Genomic DNA, 26,383 nt, shown 5'->3' with positions numbered 1-26,383 from the left:
ACCAGTTTATTGTAAAATTTTAATGTTTAGAGATCTTAGAGATAATCTGTCTTTTATTTTTAACATTATTTAGGTTTGCAGGTAAAGAAAATGACCGCTATGTAGTGCTGTGGAAATTATAATAGTTTGTACCCAAGCTGGAATGTCGGCTCTGCTTCTTTACTGTAGCTGTGACCTAAGAAAAGCTACTTCATTTCTTGAAATTTGTTTATTCTCTAAAAAGAGGAGGATAATATCTTGCAGAGTGGCTACGAGAATTAAATAAGGCAATTCATACAGTTTCTGGCACATGGAAAGTTCTCAGTGTTAATTACCCATTTTTTTTCCCACTTAAGGAAATAGTCTCAATTCTATACCATGAATGAATTATGAAAATAGTTGGAAAGGAAACAACAGTTTTAAATGTGAACTGTCTCAGTCTTATGCTGATATCAGCTACATTTCTGGTAAAGTGATGGTGTCATGATACAGGTTGTATGAGAGTTAAAACCAGTTTCTTTCCAGCTTTCCAACTGACATAATAAGCAAAACCTGACTGGGCAAACATAGACCTATTTATTGGCTCACTTATTATTAATGTTAAACTAGCTTTGGTGCTGACTTCTTCTGTTCTTGTTTTAAAATTTCACTGTTGCCATTTAAAATCTGACAGACCTTCAGAGGCTTCATAGAATGCTTAATGGTTTAAATAATCTCTAGAACATTGTGAAGTATCTTTTCCTAAGTGTTTTTCTCAATCTGTCAGTATGTTCAAAGTCATGTACACAGGACTGAATTGCTTATTTTTCACATTTACTACTGGACGCTTGTTTGGTTTTCATGGCAATCAACTTTCAGAGTTTATGGGCAGTACTTAACACATATAACCTAAGCATAGACAATTATTTAAGGCTGTTGAAAGAAAAATCTGCAGAGATTTTCCGTTTCATAACAGCAACTCCCTAAGCAAAGAGAAAATAGGTTGGTTTGAGCTGTATGTGCTGAGATTTCTAATATTCTATTCTAAATGCCTCTTATACCCCCTATAAGCACTAGTTAATGTATATTAATGAGCTGAGTTTGATTTCCAATTCCAACTGTGTGTCTTGCAACTTCTGTAACCTTGAAGGTTTCTCTAAGTTTCAGTTTCTTCATATGTAAAAGAGTTCATCAATATTTTCCTCCCAAGGTTGCTGTAACAGCAAGCATTGAGGTCTATAATATAGCCAGCACAGCGTGTGGCACATAGTAGGGACACAACCATTGCTTGTTTTTCCCAGACAGCTCACTGCCTTTTTCAGTAACATTCTTTTCAAGTACCTTCTTTCTCATTCCTTAATGTTTAGAAGCTGTACTCAGGAGAGAATATTAATGTTTGCCAAGTAAACTGAAAATATTTTTTTTTGTAGCCCACACTTAAGAATGTTTTAGCAAAAAAATGATTTTATGTATGGCATACCTTGGTCTGAATCCTGGCTTTTTAATTTTAATTTTTTATTTTTTGAGACACGGTCTTGCTCTGTAGCCCACGCTGGAATTCAATGGCGTGATCTCTGCTTACTACAACCTCTGCCTCCCAGGCTCAGGTGATTCTCCAACCTCAGCCACCAGAGTAGCTTGGACTACAAGTATGCTTCACCACGCCTGGCTAATTTTTCTATTTTTAGTAGAGACAGAGTTTTGCCATGTTGCTGAGGCTGGTCTCAAACTCCTGGGCTTAAACCCAGCAACCTTGGCCTCCCAGTGTTGGGATTACAGGCATGAGCCATGGAGCCTGGCCTGAACCTGGATTTTTAATGTATTAATGTTGTGACCTTAGGCAAGTTTCTTAACCTATCCGTAAAGTATTATGAGGCTAAAGTGAGTAATGATATGTATAAAACATCTAGTTCATTGTCTGGTTTGTATGGGCCCAAAATAAATGTTATTATTTTAGATGGAAACTCCTGTTTAATAATTTGTATAATTCATGGCTTTTGAGAGCCTACTCTACTCAAACCCCATTAAGAGCAGGACATATTATTATTGCAAGTGACTGAATTTGGCCTTGCCTAGGATCAGGTTCAGCAAAAGTGGTATTTTCTTCCTTTCCTTTCTTTTTCTTTCCCCTTTCCCCTTTCCCTTTCCCTTCCCTTCCCTTCCCTTCCCCCCTTCCCTTCCCTTCCCTTCCCCCTTTCCCCCTTCCCCTTTCCTTCTTCCCCCTTCCCCCTTCTCTTCCCTCCCCACTTCCCTCTTCCCTTCCCCTTTCCCTCCCCTTCCCCTTCTCCTTCCCCTTTCCTTGTCTCGCTCTGTCACCCAGACTGGAGTGTAGTGGTATGATCTCAGCTCACTACAGCCTCTACCCTTGGGTTCAGACGATTCTCCCACCTCAGCCTCCTGAGTAACTGGGATCATAGGCGTGTGTCACCATGCCTGGCTAATTATTGTATTTTTAGTAGAGTGGACTTTTGCCATATTGGCCAGGCTGGTCTTGAACTCCTGAACTCCGGTGATCTGCCCATCTTGGTCTCCCAAAGTTCTGGGATTACAGGCGTGAGCCATCATGCCTGGCCAAAAGTGGTATTTGCTGTTGCATTTGAGGTAAAAGAAATTGATGGGCTTATTATAGCATTTGGCGGGTTTTTTTCCCCCGTCGCCTTTCTCCATAGACTGTCACAAAAAAAGGGCTATATTCATGAGTACTACAAGAGAGTCACAATTCATGACTGCCACAGCAGGCTAAGGTACAGTTTGTCATCTAAAAAGTTTTTCATCTTTTGCTGATCTTATTAGAAGTAAATATGTTACTCTCCTGTATTAAAATCTAACACAATATTGGCAAGCCAAATTTAATCAAATACTCTGCCCATTTTAAAATTCACTTCTTAGCTTGTCCATACTGCCTTTTGTTGTTGTTATTTGATTTTGTTTTGTTGTATGTGTTTAGCAGCCTGAAACTATCGTTTTTACTTTCTGTTTATAGTGGTAAGAGGAAGGGAGGGATGAGGAAGGGACCTTACTGGCCCAACCAGAAACAGAAACTAAGAACCCATGACTGTATTCTCTCCCTTGGATATCCAGCACTATATAAAACTGATGTCCTGCCCTGGCAGACTAAACATTGGAAAGCTGATGCAAAGAGTTTTATGATAATTCCTAATAAATGAAAAGCTTAAGGATTGACATTATAGAAAAAGGTTTCATTCTGAAATGTTTCTATTATAAATATAAACATTTACAATATAAACTTCCCAAGTTAACAACATAATCAATTTATTTTAGAAGGTGACTTTCTTGGATGAGATGTCAGTATCTACTTTCTGTTATATAGTGTTATTTAGTGTCAGGCTGGAGTACAGTGTGGTGATCTTGGATCACTGCCACCTCTGCTACCCAGGTTCAAGTGATTCTTCCACCTCAGCCTCCAGGGTAGCTGGAACTACAGGCGTGCGCCACCATGCCTGGCTAATTTTTACGTTTTTAGTAGAAACAGGGTTTTACCATGTTGGCCAGGCTGGGGTACAATTTCTTTTACTGATTGAGATCTATTTTTACGCAGCATAAAAGTCTCAGTTACATTAAGTGCATTCATATTGTTATGCAACCATCACCATTATCTAGTTCCAGAACTATCTATATATCACCCTAATATAGCTTGAATATATGTACCCACCAAATCTCATGTTGAACTGTAATTCTCAGTGTTTGAGGTGGGGTCTGGTGGGAGATGTTTGGGTCATGGGGCAGATCCCTCATGGCATGGTGTTGTCCTCACAGTATTGAGTGAGTTCTCATGATCTTTTTACTCCATCCACCTACTTCTCCTAAAACTTTGAAATATGCTTGGAATTGAAAGTGTTTACTTTGGTTTGAGGATAGTTGTCTAAGTGACATACAGCGTTCCTGCTTTTTGCTCTTCCTCGGTGAGTTTCCTATTTTATTACATAGTTTACTAATACAGAGGACTTGAGTTTTATTATTTCCATGAAAAATATTACTGAATCAAAATTTAACTAGAGATATGTAGTTCAGGGGGAGTGGTTTTATAATATGAATCTTGGATTTGAAATGGACTTAAATGAATAAAAACTGTTTCATTAATTATAACATCTGCAATAATGCATGTTTTTGTGAATAAAAATTGATGTAAGTTTAAGGAGACAGTAGAAATAACTAATTGTATTTACAACTTATTGGATATAAAATAATATTTTTCAAAAATATTATACAATGACCTCACATACAATAAGCTGATTTAATCTATGTAAGGCTGGACACAGTGGCTCATGGCTGTAATCCCAGCACTTTGGGAGGCTGAGGCAGGTGATTGCTTGAGCCCAGAGCTTCAAGACCAGCCTGGGAAACATATTGAGACCCTGTCTCTACAAAAAATACAAAAATAAGCTGGGCTTGGTGATGCACACCTTTGGTCCCACCTACTTGGGAGGCTGAGGCAGGAGGATCACTTAAGCCCAGGAGGTTGAGGCTGTAGTGAGTTGTGACTGCACCACTATACTCCAGCCTGGGTAATGGAATGAGACCCTATCTCAAAAAAAGAGAAAAAAGTCTATGTGGAAGACACTACATTAATTGTGTCAGGTGGTTTAGAAATGTTTGTCTCTCCACTGATGACACTGTGTCTCTGCTGCTATCACTCACTAGTGATTATCAACTCAACCTCTTACGTTTAACAAATATTTATAGAGCCTTTATGAATTCATTATAGTTAAAAAAATTTTTTTTTTGAGGAAGAATCTTGCTCCGTTGACTAGGCTGAGTGCAATGACACCACAACCTCGATCTCCTGGGCCCAGTTGATCCTCCTGCTTCAGCCTCCTGAGTAGCTGAGACTGCAGGTGCATGGCACCGTGCCCAGCTCATTTTTTATTTTTTGTAGAGACAGGATCTCACTGTGTTGGCAGGCTGGTCTTGAACTCCTGGGTTCAGGTGATCCTTCTGCTTCAGCCTCCCACAGTGTTAGAATTATGGTGTGAGCTACCGTGTCTGTCCTCTGAAGTCATTACAATGAAATTAAATTAATTGGTTTCGTTGGTGGTATTAAATTTCAAAGCAGAAGGGGTGCTTAAGAGAAATAATACCTTTGGAGTAATTTCTGATGCTAGATGAAACTCATATCTCATTTAAGGTGTCAGTCCATCTGAATTTTATGTTTGGAAGAAAAAATATGATTATTATTCTTTCTTTTTTTTTTTTTTTTTTTTGAGATGGAGTTTCGCTCTTATTACCCAGGCTGGAGTGCAATGGCGCGATCTCGGCTCACCACAACCTCCGCCTCCTGGGTTCAAGCAATTCTCCTGCCTCAGCCTCCTGAGTAGCTGAGATTACAGGCACGTGCCACCATGCCCAGCTAATTTTTTGTATTTTTAGTGGAGACGGGGTTTCACCATGTTGACCGGGATGGTCTCGATCTCTTGACCTCGTGATCCACCCGCCTCAGCCTCCCAAAGTGCTGAGATTACAGGCTTAAGCCACCGTGCCCGGCTATTAATTATTCTTTAAAGCTTGAAGTGAACTCTGGCTCTCTAGGATAAATTAATCTTTATTCCTTTAATCATTTTTCCATTAGGGATATATTAAAGAGATCAAATTGTGTTTTCTTAGAGTAATGTAAAATGAAAGGACTCCTTTTTTAAGGTGAATTTCTTAGGTTTTAAGGTAACAGTATCATTGTGGACATTGAATACATTCTGTTTTAATTCTGTAATTTTAACTTATAATTCTCAGTAATTGGCTGGGCGTGGTGGCTCCCTAGCACTCTGGGAGGCCGAAGTGGGTGGATCACCTGAGGTCAGTGATTCGAGACAAGCCTGACCAACATGGTGAAACATTGTCTCTACTAAAAATACAAAAAATTAGCCAGGCGTGGTGGCTGGTGCCTGTAATCCTAGCTACTCGGGTGGCTGAGGCAGGAGAATCTTTTGAACCCGAGAGGCGGAGGTTGCAGTGAGCCGAGAATGCACTGTTGCACTCCAGCCTGGATGACAAGAGTAAAACTCTGTCTCAAAAAATAAAACAACATAAAAAATAAAAATAAAAATACAAAAATTAGCTAGGTATGGTAGCGGCAGGTGCCTGTAATCCCAGCTACTCAGGAGGCTGAGGCAGGAGAATTGCTTGAACCTGGGAGGTGGAGGTTGCGGTGAGCTGAGATCACACCACTGCACCCCAGCCTGGGCAACAAGAGTGAGACTCTGTCTCAAAAAATAATAATAATAATAATAATAATATAATTCTCAGTAATTTTTGCAATTTTTTGATGCCTAAAGTAATTTCTGTTATTGTGTTGGTTAACTTTGTCAACTTCACTTTGGGAATATCTAAATATAGATAGCTACATTCGAGCCAGAGGAATGCTGGGGTTTTTTGTTGTTCCTTATTTTTGAGGCAGCCTTGCTCTGTCACCCAGGCTGGAGTGCATTGGCATAATCATGGCTCACTGCAGCCTTGACCTCCTGGGCTCATGTGATCCTCCCACCCCAGCCTCCCAAGTAGTTGGGACTACAGGTACATGCCACCAGGCCTAGCTAATTTTTTGAATTTTTTGCAGAAATGGAGTTTTGCTATGTTGCCTAGGTTGGTTTCGATCTCGTAGGCTCAAGCAATCATCTCACCTTGGCCTCCGAAAGTGCTGGATTACAGACATGAGCCACCATACCCAGCTGAGAAATTTTGGGTTTTGATCAAGATTTTTGTCTGAATATTGAGTCTTTTAATGATTTTTTGAGTTTGATGTTTTTGGCCATAATATTAAGTTTGCAGTTGATAACTTTCTGTACTATCTAGTAGTATAGAAAATGCAAATAAAGAAAAACAGATAAAATGTTGATGGCTGCTATTTTTATTTAAGGTATTAGTAAAGGGAGAGAAGTCAGGGACATTTTGGAGGTCAAGTTTTATATTATGAAAACCCAAATTCATGATTTATATATACTTCTTAGTATGAGTGATGTATGACCAAAATGTGATTTCTAGGAGGAGTGATTGTTACATGCATGGAATATCTGCGTGCCCTTTATCATTCTTGGTGCTTATACTCCAGTCATCTTGCTAAGATAAAGGAAGGCATTCTTTCAGTTGGAAATCATAATGTATTTTCCCATTGAAACAGTATGGTTTGGACCTGCTTTACAAGAGCTTCTAAAAGAAGCACTACACATAGAAAGGAACAACCAGTATCAGCCATTCCAAAAATATACCAAAATGTAAAGAGCATCAACATAATGAAGAATCTACATCAACTAAAGGGCAAAACAGACAGCTAGCATTAAATGGAAGTATTAAATTCACATATATTAATATTAATCCTAAATTTAAATCGCCTAAATGCCCCAATCAAAAGACAGAGACAGGCAAATTGGATAAAAAGCCAAAACCCATTGGTGTACTGCATCTAGACCCATCTCATATGCAAGGATACATGAAGACTCAAAACAAAGGGATGGAGGAAGATTTACCAACCAAATGCATCACATTGTCAATATTAGACAGATCCACCAGACAGAAAATTAACAAGAATATCCAGGATTTGAACTCAGACCTGGAACAAGTAAACTTAATAAACATTTACAGAACTCTCCACCCCAAATCCACAAAACATACATTCTTCTCAGTACCACATCACACCTACTCTAAAAGTGACTACATAATTGGAAGTAAATCACTCCTCAGTAATTGTATAGCATTTCACAGGTTTAAATGAAATATTGGTTGGCTGCTTGTTTGTTATTTTCCTCCCTTATTCCTTCCTGTCTTCATTGTTAAGCACAATTATTGGCATAAAAGAGGTTTTCAGTACCCATTTTTAGACTGCATTCTAGCCTGGGCAATAAAGCAAGACTTCCGTTCTCTTTCCCTCTTTTTCTTCCTCTTTCTTTCTTTCATTCTTTTTTTCTCTCTTTCTTTCTTTAAAAAAAAAAAAAGATTAAGCCTAAGGGTGTTCTAGAAAACAACAGCTCTTCTAAATTAAGAGCACCAGCTAAACCATGCACCAGCTATTTCACCAAAAAGAACTCAGGAAAGTGACAGCTAAGAAATACTCTTGGCCAGATGCGGTAGTTCATGCTTATAATCCCAGAATTTTGGGAGGCCGAGGCAGGTGGATCACCTGAGGTCAGGAGTTCAAGACCAACCTGGCCAAACCCTGTAAAAAAAAAAAAAATAGATAAAGTGTTGTCTTATTTCCATGACACATGTAAGACAGGCAAGGAATAAATTACAGACAAGTTAGCTTGTCTGAAACTCTGTCTTTGAGAAGTAGAGTTGTGTTTTCCTAGCATGTATTGTAGAATATGAAGGAGCTGAGTTCTCTGAAGTAGGAAAACTACAAAAGATCGCCAGCTTCTGAGTAAAATGGCATCTAGTAATTCTTGCCATTAGGGCATATATACTCCTTTAAAACATGTAAGACACCCCACATTCAAATACTAATTGTGGTATTAATTAGGTTGGACCTTATAAAATTGCCATTTTAGTAGGTTAAAAATGTTGAATATCAGCAGTTTCATATGACTCACTACAGGGCTGCCCAGTAGAAACAGAATCAAAGTCATATGTAATTTCAAATGTTTTTGTCCAAAGTCTTGGAAATCCAGTGTGTATTTTACACTGAGAACATCCCAGTCAGACAAGTTAAATTTTGGGTGCTTGGTGGCCACATGCAGTGAATGGCTCCCACAGTAGACAATGCAGGTTCCCCGAATGTCTGGGTTCTTCAGTGCCACTCCAAGCCCTCCAGACACACAATTTTATTTGGACCCAGTGTATAAAAAAAAAAGTATAAATAATGGTAAATATCCTATTGGTAGTTAACTGGACCCCGATTCTCTACGATGGAATTTTCTGTAGCTACCATGTACTTGATATTGCATTAGGTTTGTAGAATTAGCATTTTTACATGGACGGAAAGCACAGAATAATAGCAGGTTACTCAGGAGAGGAGGTAGTTTATTAAACTTTGAAGCATTTGCCAAAGAAAATGTTCCCTGCATGTGAAAGTTAGAGTGTGGACTGCAATCTTCTGCAAAAAAGAAAAAGAAAACAACAAAAAACAAAACAAACAAAAAACCAGTATGGTTTGAACAGTGCTATATATTCTTACTCATAATTCATTAAATGAATATTTTAAGCTCTTGACAGAAGGCAGGTACTGTGTCATACGCTGTTTGTGTTTACCAGAATACAAAGATGAAGAAAACAAAGTATTACACATTTCCTAATCTCACATTAAGTGCTGTTTTTTTGCTAGCTGTGGGGAGCACAAAACACGTGGTTGAAAATCATCTGACACAATTATATTTATTCCTTTCCTTTTCCATGGTTCTTAGGAATAAATTGTTCTACTGTATGGATTATATTGGCCTTTGTTTATTGCCTGGGATCTCAACTTTATTTCATAATTTTCTTTCTTTGAGGAAACATTTCACAAGTTTTATAACAAAGTATAACTCAACTTTGAGAACACAATCTGTGCATAAGTTGGAGACTACCTGTTGTGAAATGGAAAAGTGCTTGTCCTAGCATTGCTGAGTTAATGTATAGCTGGTACAAAGTTTTCACTTTTAATTGCTAACTTGCCTAGTGAGAGTAAACGATTGATTATGGCAACTAAAAAGTGTAAGATAAAGCATGGTGACCTGAGTAGTTTTAGATACAGTCAGTTCACAAGTAGAGCAAGAATCTTTAGAAATAACTTTCACTGGCTGGCCGCGGTGGCTCATTCCCAGCACTTTGGGAGGCCGAGGCGGGTGGAACACGAGGTCAAGAGATCGAGACCATCCTGGCCAACATGGTGAAACCCCGTCTCTACTAAAAATACAAAAATTATCTGAGTGTGGTGACGCGCCCTTGTGGTCTCAGCTACTTGGGAGGCTGAGGCAGGAGAATTGCTTGAACCCGGGATGTGGAGGTTGCAGTCAGCCGAGATTGCACCACTGCACTCCAGCCTGGCGACAGAACAACACTGTCTCCAAAAAAAAAAAAAAAAAAAATAACTTTCACTAATTCTTTGCTAATTCTTTTCCTGTTTCTCTTGGATATGGATCATCAGACTGTTTTTTGTCCCTCTTACCCCACCCTGCTTTTCAGGTGGGAGGCTTATGTGAGAACATTAGAGGCTTTGAATGTTTAGGTAGACAATGTAAGTGTTCAAATAAACTTTTCAATATCATTATATTATTTGATATGAAAAAAGATCTCAGTTATTAGAAAAAACATAATAAAATATAAACTGTATTAATACTGACAGCCAGTATTGCTGTAAGTGCTTTATGTGCATTATCTCACTTAAGCTTCACAACAGTAGTCTCTTACTACTGTGGTAGCTGTGGTTATTACACCCCTTTGACAGACCAGGGAGCAGAAGCACAGAAACCCAGGGATTTCTGCCATCAGTGTCACACATTTGGCTAGAGTTGTGATGTCGGGCAAGTAATGTTCCGTATTTTTCCTCTAATTCATTTTTATTTTTTCTTGTTTATATAATTATTATTATTTTTTAACGAGATGGAGTCTCATTCTGTCACCCAGGCTGGAGTGCAGTGGCACGATCTCGGCTCACTGCAACCTCCACCTCCTGGGTTCAAGCCATTCTGCCTCAGCCTCCTGAGTAGCTGGGACTAGGTGCGTGCCACCATGCCCTGCTATATTTTTTTCTTTTATAGGACAATTTTGTTAGATTTAGTTTCCAGGGGTTGGGTTTGTTTGCCAAGTTGGGTTTTATGTCCTTGGGAAATCCTTAGTACCTTATTCCCCTTATTCCAGATTTTTTAATGTTAATTTTTCCCCCCAAAGTTATGTAATGAGTCAAGTGGGCTTTTCAGGGATTGTTAAAGCAAGCAGTAGGCCAGGTGTGGTGGCTCATGCCTGTAATCCCAGCACTTTGGGAGACTGAGGCAGGCAGATCACCTGAGGTCAGGAGTTTGAGACCAGCCTGGCCAACATGGTGAAATCCTGTCTCTACTAATAATACAAAAATTAGCTGGGCGTGGTGGTGCGTGCCTGTAATCCCAGCTACTCCAGAGGCTGAGGCAGGAGAATTGCTTGAATCCAGGAGGTGGAGGTTGCAGTGAGCCGAGATCCAGCCACTGCACTCCGGCCTGGGTGACAGAGTAAGACTCTGTCTCCATCAGTTGCTCTGTCAATTTCATCATCTTGAAGAAGTCCCTTCCAGAGCACAGTGCTCCAACATGGAGTAGGAATTCTCTTTTCTTTTCTCCTGCATTGGCACTTGTATTTCCTCTCCCCTGATGTCTTCCTGTTTTATGGAACGCAAATATTTGATACCTTGTGTTTTTTGAAAACACTTTATTTTCCTCTCATTCTTCATTAGTAGTTTCACTGCATGTTAACATTGAGATTGATGATTTTGCTTCATTGTCTTCTAGCTTATGTTATGCCTGTTGAAAGTTTAAATCATTCTGGAACCTAATTTATTGTTAGCTATTTCTCCCTTCTGGAAGCTTGTGGGATCTTCCCTTTGTTTTCATTCTTTTGAAATTTGTAAATAATATGCTTTGATATGGTTGTACTATATTTTAAACCATTATGCTCTGCACTCAGTGGGTCTTTTTGTTTTTGTTATTTAATTTTTAAATTTATTGTTTTTGTTTTTTGAGACGTAGTCCCGCTCTTGCTCAAGTGGAGTACAGTGGCGTGATCTTGGCTCACTGCAACTTCCCACTCCTAGGTTCAGGTGATTCTGGTGCCTCAGCCTACCTAGTAGCACCGTGACACCAAGCCAAGTTTTGTTTTTTTGTTTTGTGGGTTTTTTTTTTTTTTTTTTGACACAGAGTATCGCTCTGTTGCCCAGGCTGGAGTGCAGTGAAGCAATCTGGGCTCACTGCAGTCTCTGCCTACTGGTTCAAGTGATTCTCATACCTCAGCCTCCCAAGTAGCTGAGATTACAGGTGTGCTATCACTACTGGCTGTGTTTTGTTTTTTGTATTTTTAGTAGAGACGGAGTTTCACCATGTTGGCCAGGCTGGTCTCGTCTTCCTGACCTCAAATAATCCACCTGCCTTGGCCTCCCAAAGTACTGGGATTACAGGCATGAGCCACCATGCCTGACCTCACTCAGTGTTTTCAGTCAGGAAACTTACATTGTTGAATTCTGGGACATTTTCTTGAATGATTTCACTGATTTTTTTTCCTTTCCTTATTTTCCCCTTGGATTTCCCATTGTATAGATGCTGAATTATCTTGACTAGACCTCCAATTTTTTCTTTTTTCCTGTTGCCACCTGTATGATTCTTTATTCTTTCTGATAAATTTCTCTAAGTTTAATTTCCAAGGGCTCTTTGGCAAAGTATCGATTTTTTTTTTCATGGATGGCGTGTCTACTCTTTTGAGACAAGGTCTTGCTCTGTCGTGGCTCACTATAGCCTTGATTGCTCAGGCTCAAGCAGTCCTCCCGCCTTAGCCCTCCCAGTAGCTGATACTACAGGCCTGCACCACCAAACCTAGCCAACTGTTTTCATTTTTAGTAGACGAGGTCTTGTTGTGTTGCCCAGACTGGTCACAAACTCATAAGCATCAAGCAGTTCTCTCCCTTGGCCTCCGAAAATTCTGGGATTACAGTGGAGTATTTACTATACTCTTTCCATGGACACTAATGGTAGGGTATATAAGATATAAAAAGTTTTTTATTAGGCCGGGCGCGGTGGCTCAAGCCTGTAATCCCAGCACTTTGGGAGGCCGAGGCGGGTGGATCACAAGGTCAAGAGATTGAGACCATCCTGGTCAACATGGTGAAACCCCGTCTCTACTAAAAATACAAAAAAAAAACTAGCTGGGCATGGTGGCGCGTGCCTGTAATCCCAGCTACTCAGGAGGCTGAGGCAGGAGAATTGCCTGAGCCCAGGAGGCGGAGGTTGCGGTGAGCCGAGATCGCGCCATTGCACTCCAGCCCGGGTAACAAGAGCGAAACTCCATCTCGGGGCGGGGGAAATAAAATTCTTTTTATTTATTTTTTAATTAACATCAGAAATTCCTGCTAATAAAATTCTTTTTAACTTTTGAGTTTTTTTCTTCCCTCAGTTGTCCATGTTTCCTCCAAGTTCCTTCTCCATTTTTTTGTTTTCCTTTGTTTTCTTTTTGTGGTAGATGCTTTCCTCAGATGAGTGGCAATCCTTGGCTGTTTGCAGTTACGCCTCTAAAAGCTAATTGAAAGCTCTTAGTACTACCTCGTTGGTACTTGTTGACTAGAGTTCACCGTAGGGTGATCTAGCTGTGTCTTCTGCTGGGGAGCCCTTCATGCCCTTCATGTCAGCTTCTGATTACTTTTCCCTTTTCTGAAAAGGAAGAGGGGTCTTTCAGTTTCCTGTCTGGTGGGAGGACGTCCGTATGCCAGTTCTGTGGGAGCTGAGTGAGGGAAGTAGGGCAGTGAAGATTTCAGTATTCAGTACATATGTGTTTACTTAAGCACTCTGTTTTCATTAAGGCTCCCCTGCACCAGTGTGCTTTGTGTCCCCCTGCTCTGAAATCCTCTTCAGAGAATAAACCTCTAGAATTTTGTCTTGGTGGGAGAAGCATAGTAACCTAACCATGTGGTATTTAGGAAGAGACTGAAAGACTGAGTAGTTTTCTAAGGAGCTTTCGCCAGCCTTCTTTATTTAGTGCTCCCTCCATACCTGTTTCTGCAGGCACTATCATCACCAGTTCCTGGGCCCTTTGCGGATCTGTGGACTAAGGTTGGTTTTTGGCTTTCCATACTGTTGGTATCTTGGATCTGTGAAGTCAGTTACCATTCATGCATCTGCTTTCTAGCTTTTACATTTTGTTTATACCTTAAAAATACCTTATTAGGGTCAGGCTTGTAATCCCAGCACTTTGGGAGGTCGAGGCAGGTAAATTGCTTGAGTGTGGGAGTTTGAGAGAAGCCTGGGTAACGTGACAAAACTCCGTCTCTACTGTAGAAAAATTAACCCCGTTGTAATGGTGCGTGCCTGTAGTCCCAGCTACTCGGGAGGCTGAGGCGGGAGGTGGCTTGAGCCTGAGAGGTGCAGGTTGCAGTGTGCCGAGATCATATCACTGCACTCCATCCTGGGTGACAGACTGAGACCTCATCTCAAAAACAAAAACCAAAAAACCCAAAACCCTTATTAGTATTTTAGCACAATTTGGAGAAGAAGTGAAGTTAAGTATGTTTGTTCAACTTTCTCTTTACCAGAACCTATTTCTAATTTTTTAAAGGACCTTTTTATTGTGGTAAAATATACATAAAATTTATTATTTAAAAGTATACAATTCAGTGGCCTTAAGTACGTTCACAGTGTTTTACAGCCATCACTACTTTCTAGTTTTAGAACTTTTCTATCACACCAAAAAGAAACTCCATACTCGTTAAGCAGTCATTCCCCATTCCCTCCCTCCCCCAGGCCCTGGCAGTCACAAATGTACTTTTTGTTTCTGTGGATTTGCCTGTTGTGGATATTTCATATAAATGAATTCATTCAGTATTTGGCCTTTTGTCACATGTTTTCACTTATCATAATATTTTTGTGGTTCATCTATGGTATGGCATAGATCAATGCTTTCTTCTTTTTTATGGCTGAATAATTTTCATTGTATGGCTGTATCACATTTTATCTGTTCGTTGGTTGATGAACTTTCGAGTTGTTTCTCCTTTTTTTGGCTATTGTAAATAGTGCTGTTATAAACACTGATGTATAATTTTTTGGGGTGCATATTTGCTTTTCTTTTGAGTATATATCTAGGTGTGGAATTGCTAGATGATACATGGTAATTCTGTCTTTAACTTATTGAGGAACTACCAAACGGTTTTCCTCAGTGACTGTACCATTTTATATTCCTATTAGCAATATACAAGTGTCTTCGTTTCTCCACATTTTTGCAAACACTTGTTTTCCAGTTTTAAATTTTCATTGTAGCCATTCTAGTGGGTGTAAAATGGTATCTTTTAATTGCATTGTCCCAGTGACTAATGACACCGAGCCTCTTATCATGCGCTTGCTGGCCATTCGTGTATCTTCTTTGGAGAAATGTCTAAGTCCTTTGCCCATTTTAAATTATGTTGTTTGTCTTTTTGTTGTAGAGTTATAAGAGTTCTTTATATATTCTGGATGCTAGACCCTATTTAGGTATATGGTTTTCAAATCTTTTCCCTCTAGGTGTTTTTTACATTTTTATTTTTGGTCTTTGAACTCATCTATATTCTATGATTGAGATGTAAAGATGACAGCAATGGTGTCATTCATCTGTGTTTATTTACCTTTTTATTTGGAAAGATTATATTTTAGGTGTTCTCCTCTACTCCAATAAAATGGTATTATGACACAAGGTTATAAAGGAGTGGTAAGAAGTTACTAAAGACAGAAAGGGAAGATGGCCTTCTTCCAAAATGTGGTCCTAGCAGAAGTGAAATTAGTTACACCAATAACTACAGTCAAAAAGCTATTTTTATCCATGATAATGTATTTGTTGTTATTAAAGATTATATCTTGCCAGATCTAGTGGCTCACACCTGTAATCCCAGCTCTTTGGGAGGCTCAGGTGGGTGGATCACTTGAGCCCAGGAGTTCGAGACCAGCTAGGGCAACATGGCAAAACCCCATCTCTACAAAAAATAAAAAATTAGCCAGGCTTGGTGGTATGTACTTGTAGTCCTAGCTACTCAGGAGTGGGAGGATAGGCTGCAGTCAGCCAAGATCAAGGCTACAGTGAGCTGAGATTGTAGCACCGCACTCCAGCCTGGGCAATAGGATGAGACCCTGTTTCAAAAAAAAAAAAAACAAAAAACAAAAAACCAAAACAAAATGGCTATATTTCTTCATTAAGTGGGCATGTGGAATCTTATCTAATATTTGAGATAATAATTGTTATAGTATTTTATTGAGCTCTTACTGGGTACCAGATGTGTTCTAAGTTTTTTTCATAAATCATTTTCATTAGTCTTATTCATTGTTGTAACCTGAATAAGTACTCACATATTCGTTGAAGGGTTCAGTGGTCCCCGAACCCTTAGATGCTGTTTTGGAAGTTTAACTTGCCAGAGGTCACATAGTTGGCAAATGGTGGAGCTGACTTTAACCCTAAGATCTGATTCAAGAGTTGTCTTTCTTAGCTACATTGCTTTATGTGGAGTTTTGCAATTGATATGTAGACAGAAAATTTCTAGCAAGGGAAAAAACTAATTCTTAATTAATTTTAATTTTTTAAGTGTTTTTCTTCTTTTATTTTTTTATTTTGTGAGCCACCATGCCCCATTAGTTTCTTTTAAAAGACTAGTTAGCTTGTGCTTTAGGCCTCTTGGTTAATCTGAGGTATTTAATTAATATCTTTGAAATGCTAAGGTTTACTGTATCACTTCTGCAAAATTCTTCCTTCTTACTTATTTCTAGTCTCCTTCTACAGTCCTTTGTATTATGGCTAATCATCAAAACATTGTTCTTATTTTCTACTGCAACCTAATTTTTAGTGTTATGCTGTTTCCAGATGCCATTTGGATCATTTTCAAAAAAAGATGAATAATAATTAACAAGTAATGAATATTGTTCTTTTTGCCATTCATTAAGAACAATTGCTAGTTGTCTTATTCTATTGTGAAGAATATCTGTAATTCCTACTTAGAACCTGGGTTGATAGCAAGAGAGGAGGAAGCGGTACGTGTGCACAGAATGATTTAGCTGGAAAAAGCATATATGATAAAGAATAATATGTTTTCTAAGGACAGAGTGGAACTCATCACACAAGTTATTTTTTTTAAGCCTTAAAACTTCTTATCTCCCATAAAAGTACTTTTTCTTTTATAATATGCAACAGTAATTTTCTACTTTTAGTTAATTAGTTTCAAAGCAAGCTAAAACTATAATTCATAAAGAATCATATTTGCTCCCTATCATTGTTTTATAGCTGAGTCTATACTGACAAATAAGAAAAATAAAATTCCTGTCCTTGTGGAGGAGACAGTTAAATAATGAGCCAAATACATTTCAGATAGAAATGAGGGCAGTAGAAGAAAAGTAAAGAAGGATGAGGGCATGAAAGGTGACTGGTGAATTTTAGATAGTGTAATACGGGAAACTGCTTTGAAAAGGTGACTTTTGAGTAGAGACCTTAATATACTGAGGGAGTGAACCATTCAAAGTCTGGGGAGACAATTTGGCTTCCCCTTCAGATACACAAAATTACAAGATATTGCCATTCTTGTAATTGAAAATGTATAGAAGCCGGATAAGAAGTATGGTTTCTAAAGACCCATCAAAGAGCTGAGGATACAAGGGAATCTAAATGAACGAAACTCCAAAAAGTAATCAAACTTTCATAGAGAAGAAACCCATGGCCACTCTAGGATAGAACAACCCAAGGACTGGGAATCCACCATAGATGAGGGGAAAGAAGAAACCAGCCATATTTTTATCAGATTTTTAATGGCCCCGTATGGGCTGGTAGGACAGGTTAGGATCCTGAGAAACCCCACAGCTACTCTTAAGCCAAAGAGCAAGTGTGCACCCATGCTCCAGCTTCTACCCACAGGTGTTCACTGAATGCTCAGGAGTAGTAAGCCTGGGCCAATGATGAGCTGGCCTAGGTACTACCTGAGGCATTTGGAACCTCTTCCAAGTATAGAGCAACCACTCTCAGAAGGCAGGATTGCTGAGAGAAATCCAGCAGAGATAGCCAGGTGGGAGGCTGAGGTGGGCGGATTACCTGAGGTCAGGAGTTTGAGACCAGCCTGGCCAACATGGTGAAACCCCGCCTCCACTGAAAATATAAAAATTAGCTGGGCGTGGTGGCAGGCACCTGTAATCCCAGCTACTTGGGAGGCTGAGGCAGGAGAATTGCTTGAACCCAGGAGGTGGAGGTTGCAGTGAGCTGAGATCATGCCATTGCACTCCAGCCTGGGTGACAAGAGTGAAACTGTCTCAAAAGAAAAAGAAAAAAAAAAAAAAAAAAAGAAAAATAATAAAGAAACCCAGCAGAGGCACTCCAGGCTTTCAGTTCTGGAATGCTGCAGGCAGGGGAAGAGCTGGAGATGAATCTTCACACTTTGGCAGTCCATGCTTTCAGCCACCGAGGATTGGGGACAGGGCAAAAGAGATGAGTGAAACTGCTCTAATTCATTTCAGGCCTTCACAGAGTGTAAGGAAGCTGCGCTCCACAAGGCTGGCTGGGGAGGAGAAGCAGGGCTGCATGAGGGCACCTGAGCTTCAGAAAGCAAGGTATGCGACTGGAGAGCAAAGAGAATCTAGCAAACCAAACTCTGACCGTTGTGCTTAACGCAGAGATAGAGCTCCCATAGTTTTTTTTTTTTCTTTCTCTCTCTTTTTTTTAAACATAAATTTGATGTTTTGAAATAGTTTCAGATGTCAAGAAAAATTGCCAAGATAGTACATATAGAGGTCCCATGAATCCTGCCTCTAGTTTTTCCTATTATTAACACCTTACATTAGTATGGTATATTTTTTATAATTAATGAACTATACTGATCTATTATCATTAACTTTAGTTATCCATACTTTATTTACCTAATGTTTCAGGCTCCCATTTAGTTGTTACATCTCCTTAGGGTCTTCTTGGCTTTGGCAGTTTCTTAGACTTGAGTTTCTCATCTCTTGTTTTTGATGACTGACAGTTTTGAGGAGTATTGTCCAGGTATTTCACAGACTGTTCTTCTGTTGATATCTGCTTGGTATTTTTATCATTGTTAGAGTGGGGTTTTGGATTTTTGAGATGAACAACATAGAGGTTAAGTACAATTTTATTTCCTTATTTTTGAGACAGTGTCTCACTCTGTCACCCAGGCTGGAATGTAGTGGTATGATGACAGCTCACTGCAGTCTTGAACTCCTGGGCTCAAGCAATCCTCTCTCCTCAGCTTCCTGAGTAGCTGAGACTACAGATGCATGCCACCACACCTTCCTAAATTTCTTCTTCTTCTTCTTCTTCTTCTTTTTTTTTAAATAGAGATGGAGTCTCACTGTATTGCCCAGGCTGGTCTTGAACTCCTGGGCTCAAGCAATCCTCCCACTTCAGCCTCCCAAGTAGTTGGGACTACAGACATGTGCCTCTATGGCCTGGCAGTACCATTTTCATCGCATCATATTAAGGGAACATATAGTCAATATGACTAATGTTGCCATTGACCTTGATCATCCGGTTGAGTTTTGTACATTTCTTTACTACAAAGTTACTCTTTTTCCCCCTCTATTTACATACTGTACTCTTTGGAAGGAAGTTATATATGTGCAGCCTACACTTAAAGTATGGAGAGTTATGATACCCCTCCTCAAGGGCAGGGTGTCTACACAAATTATTTAGATTTCTTCTGCATGGGAGATTTGTTTCTTCTTCCTCATTTATTTATCCATTCAATTTTTAAAATATTAGTATGGACTTATGGATATTTTATGACATGGGTTAAAATCTTTAAAATTGCTTTATTTGTTTTATTGGTCAAATTGTTCCAGCTTTGGCCACTGGGAGCTCTTTCAGTTGGTATGACTTTTTGATATATCCCTGTCAATAAAGCCTTCAAAAATAATGGCAAAATAAAGACTTTTCGGACATATCAAAAAGGGAAAGGATTTGTTTCCAGAATATCTGGACTGTCAAAAATATTAAAACAAACACATTAACAAGATGTGGGTTTTACAGCATATATGTGACTATATAACCATGAGAGAACAAAAAGGAGGAGAAGGAATTATACTGTCATACATTTCTTTCTCTGTGAAAGGAGACTGTAGTAACTTCAGTATGCGTATATAATGTCTAGAACAAGCACCCAAAACTAACATAAATCATGAAGTCACTACATCTGCCCAAGAGGGATTAACTGATATGAGAATCATTCTTCTACAGGACAAAAATACATGAAACAACTGTTTTCAGACATTGGACAACAGGCAGCACAGGATAGTGATCCCTTGAGAGAAGAGAAATAACGGATACGAATCCTAGAGGAGTTTCTATAGGCAGTTTCCAGATTGTAGCACAGAGTAGGGGAATCCACATAGAGCCCAGGGGAGTTTGGAGAAGTCAAGGCAACTAGAATTTGTGGGCAGAAAACTGGAATAAAAGGCACTACACAGAAATCTGTAGAAGTAAGAGGATCTTTGATTGGATACTCATCTGCACATGCCAAGTGTGGAAGTTCACAATGCTAGAGAAAGTCACACTGGAAATCAGAACACTTAACAATTCCAGGAGCTCACTCAGAGATGGGAATAGTTTATGTTTCCATTAGGCATAGTGAAGAGACTGTTTTATACATAGGACATTGGCTAGAGTCCTCATAGTGGGGTTAAATTAGCCATAGACTAAAGGCCTTTCTAAACCTACCCTAAACTTCAAGGCAAGGTTTGAAAGGACCAGGCTGATTCTAAGTAACACAATTATGTGCCCAAACTAAATTCTTTAAAAGAATACAGTAAAAGCCAGCATCTAGCAAATAAAATGTTCAGCATTAATAATATATTAATAAAAGATTACTAGGCATCCAAATAAAAAGTAGGAAAATGACCCATAACCAGGAGAAAAATCAATCAATAGAAAAACACCTAGAAATGTGGAATTATTAGAAATAATTCTGATGATTGAATTATCAGCCAAAGATGTTAATACAAGTATTGTAATGACTAGTAGAGAAATGGATGATAAAAAGATGCAAGCTGGATGTGGTAGTTCATACCTGTAATCCCAGCACTTTGGGAGACCGAGGTGGGCAGATCAGTTGAGGTCAGAAGTTTGAGACCAGCCTGCCTAACATGGGGAAACCCTGTCTCTACTAAAAATACAAAAATTAGCTGGGCATGGTGGCATGCACCTGTAATTACAGCTTGGGAGGCTGAGGCATGAGAATTGCTTGAACCTGGGAGGCGGAGGTTGCAATGAGCTGAGAACATGCCACTGTACTCCAGCCTGGGTGATGGAGTAAGATTCCACTGCGCCTGGCCAATTCTGGTGTTCTGTTACACAATGGAATGAGTATAGTTAAGAGTAGATATTGTTACTACAAAATAGCTGGAAGAGGGCTTTGAATGTTCTTCCACAAACAAATGAGAGATGCAGGAGGTGATGGTTACACTAACTGCTCTGATTGGATCATTATGCATCATGGATATGTATCAAAACATCAAATTAAACCCCATAAATATGTACAAATACAATATGTCAGTTTAAAAATGAATTTGTAAAAAATTCTCTTGTACTTATCAGCTGAATAAAAAATAAATTTTTAAAAGGAGAGAAGTCTTGTTAACAGCCAGTTATTTATCCTATCATTGAGTGATAGGGAACTTTCTCATATGAATTCTTTGATAAGGAAGCTCCTTTACACTGAAGTTTTATTCTTTTCATACCTCTTTAGATAAGTCAGTGCTTTAGGAGCATATGTCATATGACTCAACGGCAGTGTTCCAACTTGGATTCTAGCTCCACATTGTGCGAAGGCAAAACACCAGAGAGTCAGTGTGGTAGTTGAAAGAACTTATGTTCTGCTGTTTGATTTCCCGCATTCCAGTCCTCCCTCCACTACCTGCAGTCTTCGTGACCTGGCAAGTTCCTTTTGTAAACTCGGTGTTCTGGGGGGAAGGTGGTGGAAGAAGAATGGTGGTTTGAGCCAGGCAGTAGCAGGTGTAGGTGGAGAAAAGTGGTCAAAGCCTGAACGAATGTTAAAGATAGGACCAAAAAGATTTGATGACAAATTCGAAGTAGAGCATGGGAAAAAGAAAGATATCAGTGATGAGGCCAAGGTTTTTGGCTCGGGGAACTGGGATAGTGGAGTTGTTATTTGCTGAGTATGACTTTTTACAAAGGAATGTCAGGGCATAAGTAGCAAAGCTTTTTTATTTTCTTGATTGTGTTTGTTTCATTTTTCATCTTTTATGGGGGGGTGGGTGGAGATGAAAGCAGGTACAGGGGTTGGCAGGCAGACATACCCCTGGCACCCACCTGTGATTTCATGATTACTTGTTTTAAAGTTCAGTCTTTCTAATTTTTACTTTCTTTTTTTTTTTTTTTAGAGACAGTACCTCACTCTGTCATCCAGGTTGGATTACAGTGACAGTCACAGCTCACTGTAGCCTTGACTTCCTGAGCTCAGGTGATCCTTCACTTCAGCTTCCCGTGTAGCTGGTACTACAGGCACGTGCCACCCTACCTAGCTAATTTTTTTGTATTTTTTTTAGCGACGTGATGTCATCCTGTTGCCTAGGCTGGTTTGGAACTACTGAGCTGAAGCAACCCGCCTGCCTCAGCCTTCCAAAGTACTGTACTTACAAGCTTGAGCCACTGTGAGTGGCCAAATTCAGGGCTTTTGGTGTTGCATGGTGATGGTGGGAAGGTGAAGTGTGGTATTTTAGGAATTTGAGGATTTCTCCTTCGACCTTAGGCATGACATTGAACAAGTGACATCTGGGCCGAGACATTTTCTAGTAATGCTCGATCCAAAAAACTCTTATCCCGTGCTCTCATAACTTCATTACACAGACCTGGCAGCCATGAGCCTCTTTTGTTCCCCCTTAGTTGCCAGACATGAGTTCTCTGTCTTACCATCTTTGAGTCTTACCTCTGTCTTGAGATTCTCAAATGCATATCATAATTTTTAGACACAATTCAACCTTATTTCAATTATCATTGTTATTTAAATATTTTTAACAGGAAAACTGAGCAACGTTTCCTTTTTTTTTTTTTTTTTTTTTGAGACGGCATTTCGCTCTTGTTACCCAGGCTGGAGTGCAATGGCGCAATCTCGGCTCACCGCAACCTCCGTCTCCTGGGTTCAAGCAGTTCTCGTGGCTCAGCCTCCCGAGTAGCTGGGACTATAGGCATGCGCCACCATGCCCAGCTAATTTTTTTGTATTTTTTAGTAGAGACGGGGTTTCACCATGTTGACCAGGATGGTCTCGATCTCTTGACCTTGTGATCCACCCTCCTCGGCCTCCCAAAGTGCTGGGACTACAGGCGTGAGCCACTGTGCCCGTTGCAACGTTTCCTTTTACGTGTTAGTCCTGTTATTGTAATATTTTAGATAAAATGTATTAGAAGGTACATTCTACATTAATAGAATATTTATTCATGTGTTTATGTGGTTCTTAACTAGGAATACCATATAGTTTATCTCCAAACTGAGACACTTTTGAGAATGAAAAGAGATACTGACTAAACAGGACACCAGAAAAGCATGCTTAAACTAGGACTGTTCTGGGCAAATCAGAAGGCATGTTCACCCTATTGGTAAGGCCAGGAAACCAGCTAAAGTTCACTTTCTGTTTGAGTGCTTGGAGTTTATTGGAAGATGGCAAATGCCCTGGAATGAGAGTGAGAGGGAGAAATTTTTTTTTTTGTATTGCAAGCAAGAATAAGGGAAGCTCATCTGCACTGCATGAAATTGATGCATCTCAGGCGCTAATGAGACCATGATTATAGATGTCTCACTTGAATACCAAAGACAATTGCAAAGGATATGAAAGGTTATGCAAAGAGAGTCGAGAACTCAGTTGTCTGCTCACAGGTAGGCTTTAGTGGCTATTACTTTAGATACTAAATGAGTGATAGCTTTAAGCTTCAATTGCTTTTCTTCCTGAGGGGGGAAAAATAGATCTTATATCCTTTCATTAGTCACATAAAATGTGGACATTTTCTGTCATTTTAAATAGTAAATTTAGATACTAGCATTTAGATAGTAATTCTTGAAAGAGTTCAGCATGAATATACACAGTACGTGGGTTATTAGTACTCAGTGTTGTTTGTTAGTACAAGTGAACTAGGATAGCAAATTGAATTTGGTTCAATCAGGTAAAAGAATAAAAGAATGACTTTTTTAACCACAGCAAAGAACAGCATAATGAACCCTATGTACCTATCACTTAACTTCAGTAATTTCAAGTTTGAGTAAGTTGCAGAGTAGGGGATTTGAGCCCGTATCTCTCTTGTTCCAAATCCCTTGTTTTTAATTACAATCCGATGTGGCTTCTTTATTTTGTCATTTGATGCTATTGAGCAACTGTATGGTTTCTTTGGTTCTTTGGTAAAATAGACATGAAAAGGTATTATAAATGGAGTTTTTTCACTCCCTGGTAATAAGAGGGAAAAAGCACTCTCCTTTAATGATACATGTTTTGAGATAAGCATTTTTTTTTTTTAGTTGCAGTGTTCTGCAAAGACAAAACCTGCTGATAGAGTTCATCCTGTTTTATAAATCTTTGACCCATTCATCAGACTCTGACCACTGTAAAGATAAAGGGTATGGTTGTATTGGTCATTCTGACTGGAGTGGCCTTCTGCAGATTGAGAAATTGTGTAATTATTAACTACGGTAATGGATATGTACTTGCAAGTTTTATCTGGTATCTTAATGAGCTTTAACCCTCTGAGTACACCTAAAACATATCCTAGAATCATTGAAATTAATCAGTTGTCCATAACTTTTCTGTCTATATAATTTGGCTGTCATAAATATTTTGTTTCCTCCTGCCTCTACCACTGTCTATCCTCCCACTCACATACTCACAACTCCTATAAATTGGAGTATTCAGTAGCAGTAGACTTCAGTGTAAACATTAAAAAAAGTTTATTTTGAGACGGAGTTTTACTCTTGTTGCACAGGCTGGAGTGCAATGGCACAGTCTTGGCTTATAGCAACCTCTGCCTTCTGGGTTCAAGTGATTCCCCTACCTCAGCCTCCCGAGTAGCTGGGATTACAGGCACACGCCACCATGGCTGGGTAATTTTGTGTTTTTAGTAGCAAAGGGGTTTCACCATGTTGGCCAGGCTGGTCTCAAATTCCTGAACCTCAGGTGAGCCACCGACCTTGGCCTCCCAAAGTGCTGGGATTATAGGCATGAGCCACCACGCCCAGCCTAAACGCTTTTTAACAATTTACTATTTTTTGAATTAATAGGGCCACTTTTGGCCAGAAAAAATAAAAAAAAACAGGGCCACTTTGTAGTCAAGGTTTTTTTTTGGGGGGGAGGGTGGCGTGGGGAGATGAGGTAATAGTTCCATACTTACAAGGCTATTTGTTTAGACCAAACTTGTTTAACCCACTATCTGTGGGACTGCATGTGGCCCAGGATGGCTTTGAATGCAACCCAACATGAGTTCATAAACTTTCTTAAAACATTATAAGTGTTTTGAGATTTTTTTTTTTTTTTTTGAGACAGAGTCTCTTGCTCTGTTGTCCAGGCTGGAGTGCAGTGGCCCAGTCTTGGCTCACTGCAACCTCTGCCTCCTACATTCAAGCAATTCTCCTGCCTCAGCCTCTGGAGTAGCTGGGATTACAGGTGTATGCCACTACACCCAGCTAATTTTTGTATTTTTAATAGAAACGGGGTTTTACCATGTTGACTTGGTTGGTCTGGAACTCCTAATCTCAAGTGATCTGCCCACCTTGGCCTCCCAAAGTGCTGGGATTACAAGCATGAGCCACCACGCCCAGCCTGTGAATTTTTTCTTTAGCTTATTAGCTATTGTTAGTGTTAACTGTATTTTATGTGTGGCTCAAGACGATTCTTCCAGTGTGGCCCAGGGAAGCCAAAAGTTAGACACCCCTGATTTAGACAAATAAGTGAAGGCACACTGAAATAACGGTTATATGTAATAACCTGTGCTTTATGGAACTCGCTTTCATCTCAGATATTTCTTGCCATGGGAGATCCTCTGAACTCTCAGAACTGTTTTGTGTCACCCCTTTATGCTCTACTTCCTCCCCTGCCTAGAAGGCAAGTAGGGCTTTGAATCTCACCTTTGATTCTACTGTGATCCTGTCAAATATAGTAATGCTGGAAATATAGGTCTGAAGTTTGGGAGAGAGATTGGCTCAGTATAGATTTGTAAAGCACAGTTGGATATGTGGTAGTTAAATAAATGGGATTGGATGACATTCTCTAGAATGTGTGGAATGGAAAGAGGTAGCTCAAGGAGGAAGAGAGAGAGAAAAATTGGAGAGGTAGAACTAGTTAGGAAAGAGTAATGTTCTAGAAACTAAGGAGAGAGTTTCACAATTGCTATGGTGAAGTTCTGTGAGTTCTTATTTGGCAATTTGGACTTCATTATTGTCTTATCAGAGATAGGAAATAAAAGTCAGGTTGCAGGACATTTAGGAGAAAATATTAAGTAAGGACACAGAAGCAGTGAATGTCATAAACGCTTTTTAAATATTTTGGAGATTACCTGTAATAGGCCTGACCCTTGGGTAAGACAATCAGGGTAGTTTTCCTGGGCCCTATTTTGAGGTGGGAAATGACTCAGGGGCTTTATTGTATGACTTTTTTTTCTGAATATTAGTAAAATTCAGTTCCGAAATTTTGTAATTAACTGTAGTCCTAGGAGCCTACGAAAAATGCAGATAATGGGCAGTTCTACACCGGTTGAGTTGTCCCAGGTTTCTCTCTTCTAGAGATGCTGTCCCCTCCTTTTAATCCTATAGTAGCTCCTATCACTTCTT

At 39.5% G+C, this 26,383-nt stretch overlaps 1 protein-coding gene across 9 annotated transcripts in view; it reads left to right on the top strand.

The window, feature by feature from the left end:
• Positions 1-26,383, top strand: part of SHLD2 (shieldin complex subunit 2) — an 86,236-nt gene that overhangs the window by 22,485 nt on the left and 37,368 nt on the right. The window contains exons 3-6 of one of the 9 annotated variants that reach the window (XM_074382173.1): positions 18,063-18,155; positions 21,305-21,491; positions 21,960-22,039; positions 22,125-23,449. The exons of 2 other annotated variants lie outside the window; for them this stretch is intronic. In XM_074382173.1, coding sequence (XP_074238274.1) covers positions 23,365-23,449 — 85 coding nt within the window. In that variant the 5' untranslated portion in view covers positions 18,063-18,155; positions 21,305-21,491; positions 21,960-22,039; positions 22,125-23,364. 6 more of the 9 variants (XM_074382176.1, XM_074382175.1, XM_074382177.1 and 3 more) reach the window with 6 other exon arrangements.

Source organism: Saimiri boliviensis, chromosome 12 (genome assembly GCF_048565385.1).
Source record: "Saimiri boliviensis isolate mSaiBol1 chromosome 12, mSaiBol1.pri, whole genome shotgun sequence".
NCBI classification, from domain to species: Eukaryota; Metazoa; Chordata; class Mammalia; order Primates; family Cebidae; genus Saimiri; species Saimiri boliviensis.
The sequence above is the reverse complement of the archived record's forward strand: the minus strand, read 5'-3'. Positions and strand labels throughout refer to the sequence as shown.